The following is a 14510-nucleotide window of genomic DNA, read 5'->3' on the forward strand; positions in this document are numbered from 1 at the left end:
CTATTTCAGAGACTCGGACATGAAAACAGACTCATCAAATGACTGAGAAAACTGGCTCCTCTCATAGCCAGAGAATTGTTCACATTTCAGTTCCCTTTTTAATGTGAAGCAAACTGGACACTAGACACACCATGACACTGTTACGGGAGGTCTGCCCCACTTAGAGAGTCACAGGCAGTTTCGGGGGAGAAGGGAAAGGGCAAGGCTTCACCAGTCACTACATGCTATGTCCATCCTTACTGATACTGCAAGCCCTAAAATAGTAACTTACATAGTGTGTAGTCACCTACATACTGGATCTCATTCTGTAGAAACCCTGAAAACAGAACTAAGCATGTCTCAAAATAATTTAATTATCTTTGAGAGGATAATTTGCTAACACACATTTTTAAAATTTATTTCTTCCTTCAGATTTAAAATTTTTATGTTGACATTTCAGTATGGAGTCCTTTATAAAATTGGAAATACAATGCTGCGTAAGCTCCATATACAAATTATGGTTACTTTACATTAAGAAGATTTTTGGCTTTTGTTCCCTAAAACTATTTGGATGCTGTTTCAGCTTTACATTAAATACACACATACATACCACACCAATATATTTTAAGCCTGTGCCTTTGCATCCCCATCAGTACACACAGTAGAAACAGAGCAGCTGAACCAAACTTTTGCAGTTGGAGCTACCCGAATATCATTCACAGGAATTCGGGATGTGGTTGAGAATCAGGGCTTTGACTGGAGCCCACTCCTGCGGTACTCTCTCCACCTCATGTGCGTGTGTGCGTGGAGGCCAGCACCAGGGCAGGGGCCTCTGCTCTGCCCACAGCGTACACCAGATTCAAACAGATCGTCGTTACCTTGTGCACAGTCAGAAGAAATGTGCAAAGGGTAAAGCTTTCTGCGAAGTCATCCATACATAGAAAGGCAACAGCTAAAGCGGAGAGAGATGTGCCTGTACGACTAGCACCTGCTCCCAAACGGCTGCGTGTGCCTGATGCATGTCCTGTACGTCCCACAGCTCCAGGCACGAGGCTGCTGTTGGCAAAACCACTATGACGTGAGGCAAGGTGCAAGAGGGGGTTCTGAGGGGGTTCTGAGGAGGTTCTGATGTAGCTTTGAGAATAAAAATTGGAGTAGGTGTCCTGGTTTCGGCTGGGACAGAGTTAATTTTCTTCATAGTAGCTAGTATGGGCCATGTTTTGGATTTGTGCTAAAAATAATGTTGATAATGCAGAGATGTTTTAGTTGTTGCTAAGTAGCACTTACACTACTCAAGGACTTCTTCAGTTCCCCATGCCTTGCCAGGGGCACAAGAAGCTGGGAGGGGGCACAGCCAGGATGGCTGACCCCAACTGACCCCAAGGATGTCCCACACCATATGACATCGTGCTGAGTATATAAAGCTGGGGGAATAAGAAGGAAGGGGGGACATCCAGAGTGATGGTGTTTGTCTTTCCAAGTAACTGTTATGCATGATGGAGCCCTGCTTTCCTGGAGGTGGCTGAACACCTGCCTGCCCATGGGCAGGAGTCAATGAACTTGTTTTGCTTTGCTTGCATGCACGGATTTTGCTTTACCGACGAAACTGTCTTTATCTCAGCCCAGGATTTTTCTCGCTTTTACTCTTCTGATTCTGTCCCTCATCTTACCAGGGGAGAGTCAGCGAGTGGCTATGTGGGACTTGGTTCCTGGCTGGGGCTAAACCACGACAGCAGGAGAACAGTTATATTTATGAGCCTCTTGTGTGACTGCTGTTGACTTCCCATTTGAGCATCTCAAAAAATGTTTACGTTGCCTATATTCAATGAAACAATTTTAGTTCTGAACAGCATGACAAGTTTATACAGCACAGGAAAATTCTTCTCCCGCTACCTGCTTTGAATGTGGCTTGCTTATTGTCAACACCTATAAATATATATATGAATAAGAAACATTACTACATTTGTTACAAAAGCATACAGTAAGACAGTAGCAAAACTGTCTCCTGATATTAACCTCCCATATTGATTTTTAAAAGCCTCTCTTGGTTAGCACTGGCACACCTTTGTTAGAAAAGCACAAAGAACGAAGACATGAATTTTCATTTCCATGTTACACTGAGAAAGCATAATCACTCCACTAAATTAAGTAGAGAATGTTTCCCAAAATGTGTATATGTAATTTTGAAATATGCTGAAAGTCTCAAGCACTGTTTAAACATCTTTCTATCTTCTGGGGTTTTTGGGTAATCTTTAGCACTGCCATCAGCAATTTTGGTACATAAATCCAAGGAGATACACAGAGTAAACCGAACAAAGGAAACCTAACTCCAGGTCATTTGTCTGCCCAGCAGTTATGAGAAAAACAGACACTACCCAGAAAGCGCATTAACTGTGCTATGCACAAACTCCATTGCTCTTACAGCAGCCACCACATGGCACCAAACATTTGCTCCCCAACGGGCAGAGTAATTTAAGAAAAAGACAAGCTAATTAGCTCTAGGTTCAAAGAAAAGGACAGGATATGAAAATACAAATAGAAAGAAATTAATGAAATTTAGCAACTTTAAGCTAATTCTTAGGAACGCATTTTAGAAGATTTATAGGAAGAAAATGTTACAAAAATTCCAAATATAATGTGGCTGTCTGGGTTTCCGGCATGGCAACTGAATGCTCTGCCACTCCTCTGGCATTGCACTGGGAACAGGGAAAGCATTTCTTAAGTCTCTGAGGCTTGGGCAAGCACACCGGCAGCTCTAGTCGACCATCTGAGATCGAGTGCACACAACGGCCTGTTTAGCCAAGCACTAAGGATAGCTATGCAAAAACATACACAAGAACAACTCTAAGCAAAAAGTCATTAAACATTTGTGGGAAAGAAACAGGTGTTTTGCCAGAAAAGAAGGCAAAGACAATCTCTCAGCTTTCTCCTCTCAAACAGCTTAGTAGCAGCATGTGAACAGCAGCGCTGTTTGCACACCCACCCTCAGGAAGAACTTGACTAGTATCTGCCTGCACATACACACTGCAGAACATTTCATTTCCCTGCACCCAAAACTGCCTCATTTGCATGTGCGCCAAGTATTAAATTATGGTATATTTGAAAAAAAATAAGCAAGTCTCGCAAATGCTGCAGCTGATCTGGCTAGCCTTGCCGCTGAAGCAGCCTTTCTTCACGTAGTGTTTCCTCTCAGACTGGCAGGGGACGCTGTTTCTGGAAACTACCTTTGTGCTTCGGGAAGCCGGTGGGCACGAAAAAAGGCACTGCTAATCCTCTACGAGAGTTTTTAGTTGCTGGTAGCAAGGTATGTATTACGTAGTACAATTATTACAAACACGTATCTAAAAATCTGTGACGCTTACCATTATATTTACTAAGTTTCTGCACAGTAAGGTGGAAGAATACTTTGCAAAAAACCAAAATGTTAGATGTCAGTCTTAGCAGTTGGGAATCTCTCTGAATTATTCAGAAGTTACAGTTATTACTGTAACAAGAAGTTACAGTAAAGTTTAGATTAACAACCCAAACAGCCAGACTCCTGAAGGAGTGGTTACAGAATCTGCTTCTGGGAGGGGAACCAGCTCAGAAGGTCTCCCCTCCGTTTCTGCCCTCTCCTGCTACAGCTCATCCCTTTCCTGAGTTGTAACTTCTCTGGTCTAGCACACAGCAAAGCCTTAACAAGCGCTGGTGCCTGCACCGCAGGTGGGCAATGAGGCCAGGCAGACAGGGGCTAGGGGCAGAAATCTCACCACACGAAACCAGGAATGACACTGCTCCCTGGGTTATGAGCACCGATTACTTTCCTACCCTGCAGCGCCCTTCAGCAAACTTTTTATTGTTACGCCTATCGCTGATTTTCTTGTCTTTAGTCCTCAAGCTGTTTTTTTTCCCCACTCACTCCGTTTACAATACGAAACCATTGTATTTCTGCTTTATTTTACTCCCCTTCCCCTCGCCCTCTGCAACTTCTTATGTACTCTTAGAAATACAAAATATACATGAAATTTGGAATGTTCACAACATGAATCACTCTGATATTACTTCTAAATTTCTACTAGCAAAAATGCTCTCTCCATATATGACACTACTGAAATAATGGTATTGAAATGGTACAAACAAATGGCTATTTCCTTCATCATAGTTTTGCGGCCATCATTACGCGCTCCGATTTGCTGTTTATCTTTCTTTTCAAATATTGGTATCAGTATCGTTGCAGACAAATCCTCCCACATACAGAAGAATTAAAAAATTATTAAAAAACAAAAGGTCTAACCTTTGCTGACAGGAGTTGTACAGCCTTCGAGGTTCAACATTATATCTTCATCTCTGTCATCTGCACCAGCTCCCAAAAGCATCCAACTCTCGACATTATCACTTTCAGACATCACACTCTCCTCCTCCGAGCTATCATCTATTACCAACACATCTTGGATGGCATGAGCTCCAGCAGAACTGACTGGGCTAAGCTTCCCACCAGTGCTTTTCCTCTGCCTTGAAATGTCTGTGCCTGACCCAGCAGGATACAGGGTATTACATCCAGCAGCTTTGTCATGACTTGATGGGGAGGATCCTGGATGGATATGTGTTTTCCCTTGAGCTAAAGAGCTTGTCGACTTCTTTACTTTGCTTTTGTAAACACTGTCTTCATCTGGTGTATCAGACAAGACAATGATCTCAGGGTCATCTGAAAGCAGAACGCCACAATCAGTTAGTTCAGCGATCTTCTCGTCTTCACACCGTTTCTCAGTTAGAACTGAACTATGACCCGTGACTCCTGCAACATCAGCTTCGTCATCCATTTCCAGTGTGCTGATTTCTCCAAGATTTTGGGAATAGTGGATCTGGCTGTAGAGATGAAATTCCACCTCGCTATCAACACTATGCTCACTGGATGACTCCTCATGATAAAGTTCATCTTCATACGCTTCAGTATCCTCATCATCTTCATATCCAACAAACATTCTGGAAAGCGAATAGTCTACAAAAAACCAAGAGGTTGTATCAGAATGGTCATGAATGTATGCCCAAAACCATCTTTCAAATGGTACCTTTGGTCTTTCTGAAATTGCTAAGGTTATTCATAGAGCTCTGCGTACGGAAGATAAACTGAGCAGACTTAACAGCTACAGCAGTCAATGCTCAAATCCATAATAGCAAAAGCTACTTAAGGGTGCCTGTGCTTTAATCTTAACTACTACTTAACCTCAGCTACTTTGGCTTCTGAAAGTTGCACTTCATGCACTCTAAGCTTCCACAGCTCCTCTCCACCCTGGGTTCAAAACCAGGGTACCTGCATGGGTCAGGAGCCACGAGTGCCTGAAGCCAAGTTTTGATTGTTCTGCCAACTCGCATTATCTCTGGGTACTCTGCAACTTGTTTTACTAAGTAACATCTTATATGCATACCTGAAAGAGCAGCAAAGGAACATTCAGCAATATTTGACAGAAGTAACTTGGAGCCTGTCTACACCCAGGCTGCAGAGCCACCTGAACTGGCACTTCAGCATTTAACCCTATGACAAGAAGTGCTAGGGCTATGATACAGAAGCACCCAGACACGCTCAGGTCTGAAGGTAGCATTAAAAAAAAAAAAAGAATGGTAACAGTAGTATACAAATCTGCAGCATTCATATGAACTACCACATCACATTGTCCTGTCAGGACTTATGAACTGTGTTACGATGCCATGAAAATGCAACTACGATTCTTTCGGACCTGACGAAAATAAACCTGCAAACAGTGTCTGCCCAGGTCAACTTGACACCTCTGTGCTGCTACCAGTTAAGCAATAACTATGAACAACCTTTAGTGGCCTTTTTGGTGGATCTAGGACTAAAGCCCCAATTTCCCCCCTCATGTATTCAGCAATACTGCTTTTTAAACAAACACACTGTAAGAGCTGGCTGATGGGACAAAGTGCACCCTCAGCACCTTTGATGATGATGCAAAATTGGGAGGAGCGGTTGATACAGCAGATGGTTGTGCTGCCATTTGGAGGTACCTCAGTGGGCTGGAGAAGTGGGCATAGAGGATCCTCATGAAGGTCAACAAAGGTAAATGCCAAGTCCTGCGCCTGGGAAGGAGACAGCCTGGGAGCCCACTGCCTGGAGCGTGGGTTTGGAAAAAAGGACTTGGGATGGGCCAGGTCGGCCATAAGCCAATACACTTTTGGGACAAAAAACCCTGTCTTGGGCTCCTGAAGAGCATCGCCAGCAGGGTGAGGTAGGTTATCCTTCTGCTCTAGTCAGCGCTCACAGGACCTCACCGACAGTGCTGTGCACAGCTCTGGGCCCTCCCATACTAGGAAAGATGGACATACTGCAGTGAGTGCAGCAAAGGGCCGCTAAAATGATTAAGGGATTGGAGCATCTGTCATATGAGGGGAGGCTGAGACAGCTGGGACTGTTCATCCTCAAGAAGAGGCTCAGGGGGATCTTATAAATGTACATAAATGCCTGATGGGGGGGAAGAGTAAATAATGCAGAGCCAGGTGCTTTCACACCTAGTGTCCAGCAACATGATGAGAGGCAGCAGGCACAAAAAATAAAATACGGGAAATTCCACTTAAGCATAAGAAAAAAAAACCTTTTTTACTCTGATGCCCAGAAAGACTGCGGAGCATCCATCCTTGAAAATGTTCAAGACCCAGACAGGCATGGCCCTGAGCAAACCACTCTACCCCACTCTGCTCTGAGTCAAGAGGTTGGACAAGACAATTGCTAGAAGTTCCTTCCAACCTCAACTATCCTGTGACCCCAACCCAACGGCAAGTGCCCCTAGAGTTCACTGCCTACTCCCTAGTGAGACATGGAATCCAGAGGCATTCTGAAGTTACTTTGCTTCATTCATGGATACATTATTTTATTTGCATAACCACATTATGCATGGAGGAAAGGGAGTACTTTCTCTGAAAAGTCCATCTTTATTTCTGTGTTACAGTTACTCCAAGGGCAGCCAACAAGCTTTTTTAGACAGGAAACTGTCAGACAGAGTTCAGTTTTTTAGTTCAGGAAGGAAGTTGCATGGTATTGTTTAAATTCACATACTGACACTCGAGTACAAAAATTTAGATTCGGGATCTTTGTATGCAAGTAGTTTGTGCAATTATGGTATTTAAAGAACCTCAAGTCTCTTACTATGACAGCTTTCTGTGCACACCCTCCAAGATCTGTCCTTCCCTGATTATGATAGATTTGGCCTCATTTGTATTTGTGTTATACCAGAAGTCAGACTAAGGAAGAAAATACTTTTCCCACCAAAATAAACAAAGCAAACTTTGGCCTCTTCAGTGGCCTGCTAGGAGGAATCCCATGGGCTAGAGCTCTGGAAGGCAGGGGAGCCCAAGAAAGCTGGACAGTATTCAAGGACCACTTCCTCCAAGCTCAAGATCGGTGCATCCCCTGGAGGAAGTCAGGCAGAGGATCCAGGAGACCCGCATGGATGAGCGAAGAGCTTCTAGAGACACTCAAATGGAAGAGGGAGGTTCACAGTATGTGGAAAAAGGGACTGGCCACTTGGGAGGAATGTAGGAATGCTGTCAGGGTGTGCAGAGATGCGATGAGGAAGGCCAAGGCCCACTTGGAATTAAATCTGGCAAGGGATGTCAAAGATAACAAGAAGGGCTTCTTTAAATACATCAGCAGTAAAAGGAAGACTGGGGACACAGTGGCCCCACTGCTGAACAAGGAAGGGGCCCTGGTAACACAGGATGCAGAGAAGGCGGAGTTACTGAATGCCACCTTTGCCTCAGTCTTCACTGCTAAGGCTGGCCCTCAGGCATCCCAGCCCCCAGAAAAGAAAGGACAAATTGGGACAAAGGAAGACTTGCCATCGGTTGAGGAGGACTGGGTCAGAGATCACCTATGGAAACTGGATCCTTACAAATCCATGGGCCCCGATGGGACGCACCCACGAGTGCTGAGGGAGCTGGCAGATGTTCTTGCTGAGCCACTCTCCATCATCTTTGAAAGGCCATGGAGGACAGGAGAGGTGCCCGAGGACTGGAGGACAGCAAATGTCACTCCAGTCTTCAGAAACAGCAAGAAGGAGGATCTGGGGAACTACAGGCCAGTCAGCCTCACCTCCATCCCTGGAAAGGTGATGGAGCAGTTCATCCTGGAGGTCATCTCCAGGCATGGAGAGGACAAGAAGGTTAACAGAAGTAGTCAACATGGATTCACCAAGGGGAGATCATGCTTGACCGATCTGACAGCCTTCTGTGACGTTGTGACTGGCTGGGTCGACAAAAGGAGAGCAGTGGATGTTGTCTATCTTGGCTTCAGTAAGGCATTCGACACTGTCTCCCATAGCTTCCTCACAGGCAAGCTAAGGCAGTGTGGGTTGGAGGAGGGGACAGTGAGGTGGACAGAGAACTGGCTCAACAACAGAGCTCAGAGGGTCATGATCAATGCTGCAGAGTCTGGCTGGAGGCCTGTCACTAGTGGTGTTCCCAGCGGTCTGTGCTGGGTCCAGTCCTGTTCAACATATTCATCAATGACCTGGACAATGGGACAGAGCGTCCCCTCAGCAAGTTCACTGACGATACCAAGCTGGGAGGGGTGGCTGATGCACCAGAGGGCCGTGCTGCCATTCAGCGAGAGCTGGGCAGGCTGGAGAGCTGGGCCCAGGGGAGCCTGATGAAATTCAAGAGCAAGTGCAAGGTCCTGCCCCTGGGGAGGAACAGCCCCCCACACCAGCACAGGCTGGAGGGGACCTGCTGGAGAGCAGCTCTGCTGAGAAGGCCCTGGGGGTGCTGGGGGGCAGCGAGGTGACCCTAAGCCAGCACCGTGCCCTTGGGGCCACGAAGGCCAGCGGTGTCCTGGGGTGCATTAAAAGGAGTGTGTCCAGAAGGTCAAGGGAGGTCCTCCTCCCCCTCTGCTCTGCCCCAGTGGGACCGCATTTGGAGTACTGTGTCCAGTTTTGGGCCCTGCAGTTTAAGAAGGACAGGGAACTGCTTGAGCAAGTCCAGTGGAGACCTACCAAGATGGTCAGAGAGCTGAAGCATCTCCCTTATGAGGAAAGGCTGAGAGATCTGGGTTTGTTCAGCCTGGAGAAGAAAAGACTGAGGGGGATTTCATAAATCCCTGTAAGTATCTGAAGGGTGGGTGTCAGGATGATGGGGCCAGACTCTTTCCAGTGGTGCCCAACGCCAGGCCAAGGGGCCACGGGCACAAGCTGGAACACGGGAAGCTCCACCTGAACATGAGGACAAACCCCTTCCCTGTGCGGGTGCCAGAGCAGGGGCACAGGCTGCCCAGAGAGGCTGTGGGGTCCCTTCCCTGGAGACATTCACATCCCGCCTGGACGCGGTCCTGTGCCCCTGCTCTGGGGGTGCCTGCTCAAACAGGGGTGGGACGGGATGATCTCCAGAGGGCCCTGCCAAGCCCCTACCATTCTGTGATTCTGTGAAACCACATAAAACATGACAGCACAAGGAGGAAACAATGCTTACTGACAATCCATACATTGCACCCTTTTCTGTTTATTTAGGCTTCCAGTAGATAAGCACACATGATCCAATCTCACTTGCACAGCTAAAGAAGTCACTTTGGTCATCGCCAGCTGAGATCACATCCAAAGACCATCAGAACCCTACTCATCCACACATTCACTCACCTCTGCCATATCCTATTAGACTCAAGTTGGTGTCTAACCTATGAATACAGTCTTAAAACTTAACAAGTAGAGATTATAGAATCCTTTTTAAAAGCTCTCATCCACAAAATGATTATAACCTCCTGGAAACTTTTACACCTGCCAACACAGAACTCTGCTTAGCAGCACCATGCATGTAGCAATAACCTGAGGATAACATGGATGTATCTGCTAGACTCTGCCTCTCTCATCCAGGTTCTTAGGTAAATATAATATCCATTATGCCAAATAAAGCATGAAAGAATGCGGTCAGAACTTGGTGCTAATAGACACAATAAACCTATTTTATACCAGTGATTAGGTTTGTATGTGACAGATAGGAGGAAGAAGTAAAACACTGGTCACCTGAACTGTTGCAGGTAGTAAAAAAATAAGACAGAAAAGCACCTGACAGACCAACCGAAGCACCCATACTTCAGCTTTACGTGGGGTCACCCTTTCAAACAGGTCTTAGCCTGCTCCCATACACAGGGTGACAATAAAAGCAGAGCTAGCTCCAGTCAAGCACATTTACAATAGTAATCTGTGATTACGGGATGTGAGAAAAGACCTTCAGCGATGTAGGAAATGAAAGATTTCCCTGAAGCATGCTGCAATTTTAGTGATACTCAAAAAGCTGATTTAATTCAAGATCTCTTTCCTTTCCATTCTGTCACCCACTGAAACAAGTTACCAAAGTACATGACCATTGCTGAAAACATGCAGCTAAACAAGGCTCCTGGATCACGAGTGTCAAAGAGCGCCCAAGGAGCTGACTCACAGATACTTCATAAAGAAGGCAAGCGTAAGAAGAGGCAGCACTGCACCTCACTTACTTTGATCTGTCCTCCCCAGAAGCTCAGCTCAAACAGCAGCTCCTCCTCCTCTCAGGTCCCTGCACAAGTGGAATGATGAAGGGCTCCTCCTCTTGCTCAGTATGTATGGCAGGCCACTGAGAAACAAAAAACATCAAACATCAGCATCACTACACAGCCTGAAGATGTCTAGTTCCCCTCTTCACTGTCCTCAAACTCAGGCAATAGCTGTGCCCCACCTCTTATTCACAGTGTGAGAAACACCCATTTCAGGTGTTTTGCATCAAAGCAGACAAAAACACTGCCCCAAGGAAAGGAGAGCTCAACAGACAAAGGTGCGCTGTCAGATTCTCAAAGTGAAGCAGTCTCTTACTGTATTCATGCCGATACTCAAAGAGAAAAACATATCTGACTGCTAGTCTTCAGCAGTTTAGATTTCCTTTCACCAGTGAAAGGTTTAGACTATGTGCAATTGTCCTTTTTGCCACCAGCTAGGCAGAGAACTGTGCCCTTTCATAAGGAAGAATCCCACTCCTACCTGAACCCAGAGCACAACCTTCCTCAGAAGTACCTGACTGCCTCTCTGGTAGGCCACAAGTAAGAACAGTTCAGGTAAAGGGCTAATGGTGTTATACAAAATGAAAAAAATCACAGCTATCTGAATTCCTTTTAACCATTTCTGAAGAAAAGTCCAGATGGCTATAGTTACAAATGGCAGGAGATCATTTTCCCAGGTCATCTACAAAGACTGCTTGCCAGCACTTTCCATGTAGTCCATTATAACCCCAGCATCCCCCACCTGGTACAGTGACAGAAGCTGGCAGCAGCACAGCGCAGTCAGAACGGAGGTGCTGGTTGGAACTTGCAAGCAGGGAGAGAGAGCACAAACAAGTTAATCGGAACACCCGCAGCAGTTTCCAAGTTGCATGCAGGCAGCTACCTCCTCAGACAGAATTTCAAAGCAGTTTGGAAGACTCAGATGTAACATACATGCAGAAGGGGCTTTGCATAAGGACCAGTAAGATGCCCAGGCCAGTCGTTCCCACGCTATTCCTGCTTCATGTACCTTGTTTCTCCCTACCAACTCCTCCTTTCCTCTGCTTAGCTTCATTACTTCTGCTGCTCTTACTTTTTCAACTCCTGAAATCTTTCAGAGCTCACACAGTAACCTTTTTCTCTCTTCCTCTCATTCTGCTTAACCTCAAATATTCAGATTTCTTAAAAGAAAAAACTCTCAAACAATGAATTGCAAAATAGATCACTTTTTCATCCTTTGCAAATATGGCCTTTCAGGCAAATGTACTATTCCCTCCACAAATCATCAGTAAATTCCAAATATTTCCGTATTTTTCTTGCTCCCTGCTTGATCTTTGAAGTAACGTCAAATCTAACACTTTAAGACAAAGGCCATGCTGAAGGTACAGCAACAAGCATGTTCTTTGCGGTCTCAGGAGGTAAAGATCCTATCGCCAGACTCTGTTACAGACAGACACAACAATAAAATGGAAAAGAAGGCTCTTTTGAGGAAATTACCAACAACTTCCTAAAACTACAACTGTCTATCAGAACGGAGGTTCAGGCATCAGAATGGTAGGAGACACCAATGGACTTCATAGCTGTGCGCAGACTAGGCCTTTTCTCAGCTTTCCATTTACTTGTATTTGTGACACACAATCCACCTAGTACTTCGGACCATTAAGGTACTGCACAGGTGCAACCAACGTGAAATTGATACCAAACTTAAATGTCCAAATGCAGTTTAATGAAATCGTTTCAGCTGCTGTAACTGCATGTATACCCTTCACCAGAAGCTGCCTACCTCCTTTTTGGGAGAAATAAGCAATCAAAATGCACAGCACCAAAATCAAAATAACATCTTTTTTCTTCTTGCTACCCTACAATTGTATGCAAATGTCAAATCTGAATGGATTTTAAAAAAAGAAAAACAAACCACAACAATATATGGTTATTATTAGAGATCAATGTCAGGTGACAGCTTTTTTCTCTACCAGTATTGTGTTTCTGCACCAAACGTAACACAGATTGTATTTTGGCTTATGGGGAAAACCAAGGTGCACTCAGAGCACGTGAGAAAGAAACAATTTTCATTTGCCACCCTGGGCGGGATGTGCAGCCACCAGACAATCAGAGCAGGTCCCCGCACCGATGCGCTCAGTTTAGAGTATAAATGTCCTCACAGTGACACACGTGAGAATGCCTCGAGGTAGATTCCAGTGCACCCCCCACCCCGTTTTCATGAGGCAGACCCTGACAAGTACGTACTATACCTGTCGTCTCAGTTTCAAGTACCCAAGAAAGGGGCAGACAGCACAGTAAAGCTGATCTAATGGTGACATTTGCTATTAGTTATTTTTGGCTAAACTTTGTCACTCGTTTCTTACAAGGGTAGCTGGCATTGCTCAATACTGAGATGTAAAACTCATTCTTATGCTGATTTGCTGTGTGTTCGAGATAATGTTTCTTTTCTGTACTTTCTTTAAATACAGTGCAAATAAGCGTAAAGGAGAAAAGAAAAGCTTTGGAGAAGAGAGAAATGTTTTTCTAGCGACATGCTATACCTTCAGAGGATCACAGGAATATATCTTCCACACCCAAACCCTGGAAAATAACAAAACATTTGAAGTTTACTTCAAGCCTTTTGGCAGGTTTCTCCCACTAGCAACTCTCGGAATCGTGTTCGAGAGTAACCGTGCAAACATCCTCCCGTTAATAGATGTGGTTCTCCTCAGACCAAGGCTGAATGTGGCCTGGTGACCTGGACGCAGCTGCGCCAGCCGGAAAGAAATACAGATCCCGAGTATCCGGAGCAGCAAGCGGGAGGAAGCGCGGAGTCGCCGCACCGGCACGCCGCCGATGGCCGTGCCGCGCCGGTGTCAGCCGCGCCGCGGCCGAGCGAGGCCTGAACGGCGCCGGACGCCCTGGCTGGCGGCCGGCCCCTCCCGCCGCACCGCCGCCGCGCCTGGGGCCGCTCGCCCCCGGGGCTCCCTCACGGGCCGGGCCGGGCCGGGCTGCAGCCGGAGACAAACACGGACGCTGTCGCAGTGGCTCGCACACGTTTAATGGCAAGGAGGGTTTGCACCCAGCGGAGCGGGCACGGCCCCACCGCCCCCCCACCGGTTACCGCGGGCGGGCACGGACACTGCGCGCCGGGAGGGGCTGGGCCGGCACCGGGCCGGGCACCCGGGCAGCGGCTGCCGTGGGCAGGGTGGGGACGGCGGGGGGACGCAGAGGGGCCTTCGCGGGGAGGCGGCGGGGCTCGGCCGGGCGAAAGGCCGGGCCCGCAGCGAGGGAGGGAGGGAGGGAGCGAGCGGGGCGGGCCTGGGCGGGAAGCCGGCGGGCGGCCCTGCCGGTGGGGAGGCGCAGGCCCGGCGGGGCCGGGTCCCAGGGGTCGCGCAGGGAGGCAGGGCCGTGCCGCAGGGGGCCGGGGCCGGGCGGCCGGGGCCGCACCGCTCCCGTACTCACTGCCGGCCGCACCGGGACACGCCGAGCAGGAAGTGGCGGCGCCGCGTCCCGCCCACCGGCCGCGTGCTTCCGGCCCCGCCCCTCCCCGCGCACCGCCGCCGCCGCCGTCACGCGGGCTCGTGGCGCCGCGCTCCGCCCCCCCGCAGCGGGCGGGGCGTAGCGGGCGGGGCGTAGCGGGCGGGGCGTAGCGGGCGGGGCGTAGCGGGCGGGGTGGGGGACGGGGCGGGGGCGAGCGGCGCTGCCGGGCGCGCGAGTCAGCGCCCCGCACCCAGCGCTGTGCCGGGCGCCGGGGGAGCGCTGCTGCTGCCCGGCGGCGGCACGGCTCTGGGCACAGATCGCGGTGAATTGCGTGCCTGGCTCTGCCTCCCGCTCGGAGGGATTTCCACGGCCTCCCGCCTGCCTCCGCCTCCCTGCCGGCGCGCAGGAAGGCACAGGGCGGCGGGCCGAAGGAGCGGGGGCGCGCGAGGAGTGCGGCAGGTGAGGGGAGCAGCGGGGGAGCACGCAGCATGCCTCGCTCCCGCAGCCTCCCGCTCGGAAGCAAAGCCCTGCTCCGGCCGGCTGCCCCGCGACCGTGTGGACTGCAGCCCCGTGGCGAACGGGA

General features: G+C 48.4%; 1 protein-coding gene across 2 annotated transcripts in view; it reads right to left on the reverse strand.

The window, feature by feature from the left end:
* Window positions 1–13972, reverse strand: part of ZCCHC7 (zinc finger CCHC-type containing 7) — a 122869-nt gene extending 108897 nt beyond the window's left edge. The window contains exons 1-4 of one of the 2 annotated variants that reach the window (XM_075078314.1): window positions 13910–13972; window positions 13006–13045; window positions 10448–10563; window positions 4253–4957 (exon numbers count right to left, since the gene is read on the reverse strand). In XM_075078314.1, coding sequence (XP_074934415.1) covers window positions 4253–4940 — 688 coding nt within the window. In that variant the 5' untranslated portion in view covers window positions 4941–4957; window positions 10448–10563; window positions 13006–13045; window positions 13910–13972. The remainder of the gene's footprint in view (window positions 1–4252; window positions 4958–10447; window positions 10564–13005; window positions 13046–13909) is intronic. The other variant, XM_075078315.1, reaches the window with a different exon arrangement.
* Between the last annotated feature and the right edge of the window lie 538 nt (window positions 13973–14510).

Source organism: Phalacrocorax aristotelis, chromosome Z (assembly GCF_949628215.1).
Source record: "Phalacrocorax aristotelis chromosome Z, bGulAri2.1, whole genome shotgun sequence".
Lineage (NCBI taxonomy): Eukaryota > Metazoa > Chordata > Aves > Suliformes > Phalacrocoracidae > Phalacrocorax > Phalacrocorax aristotelis.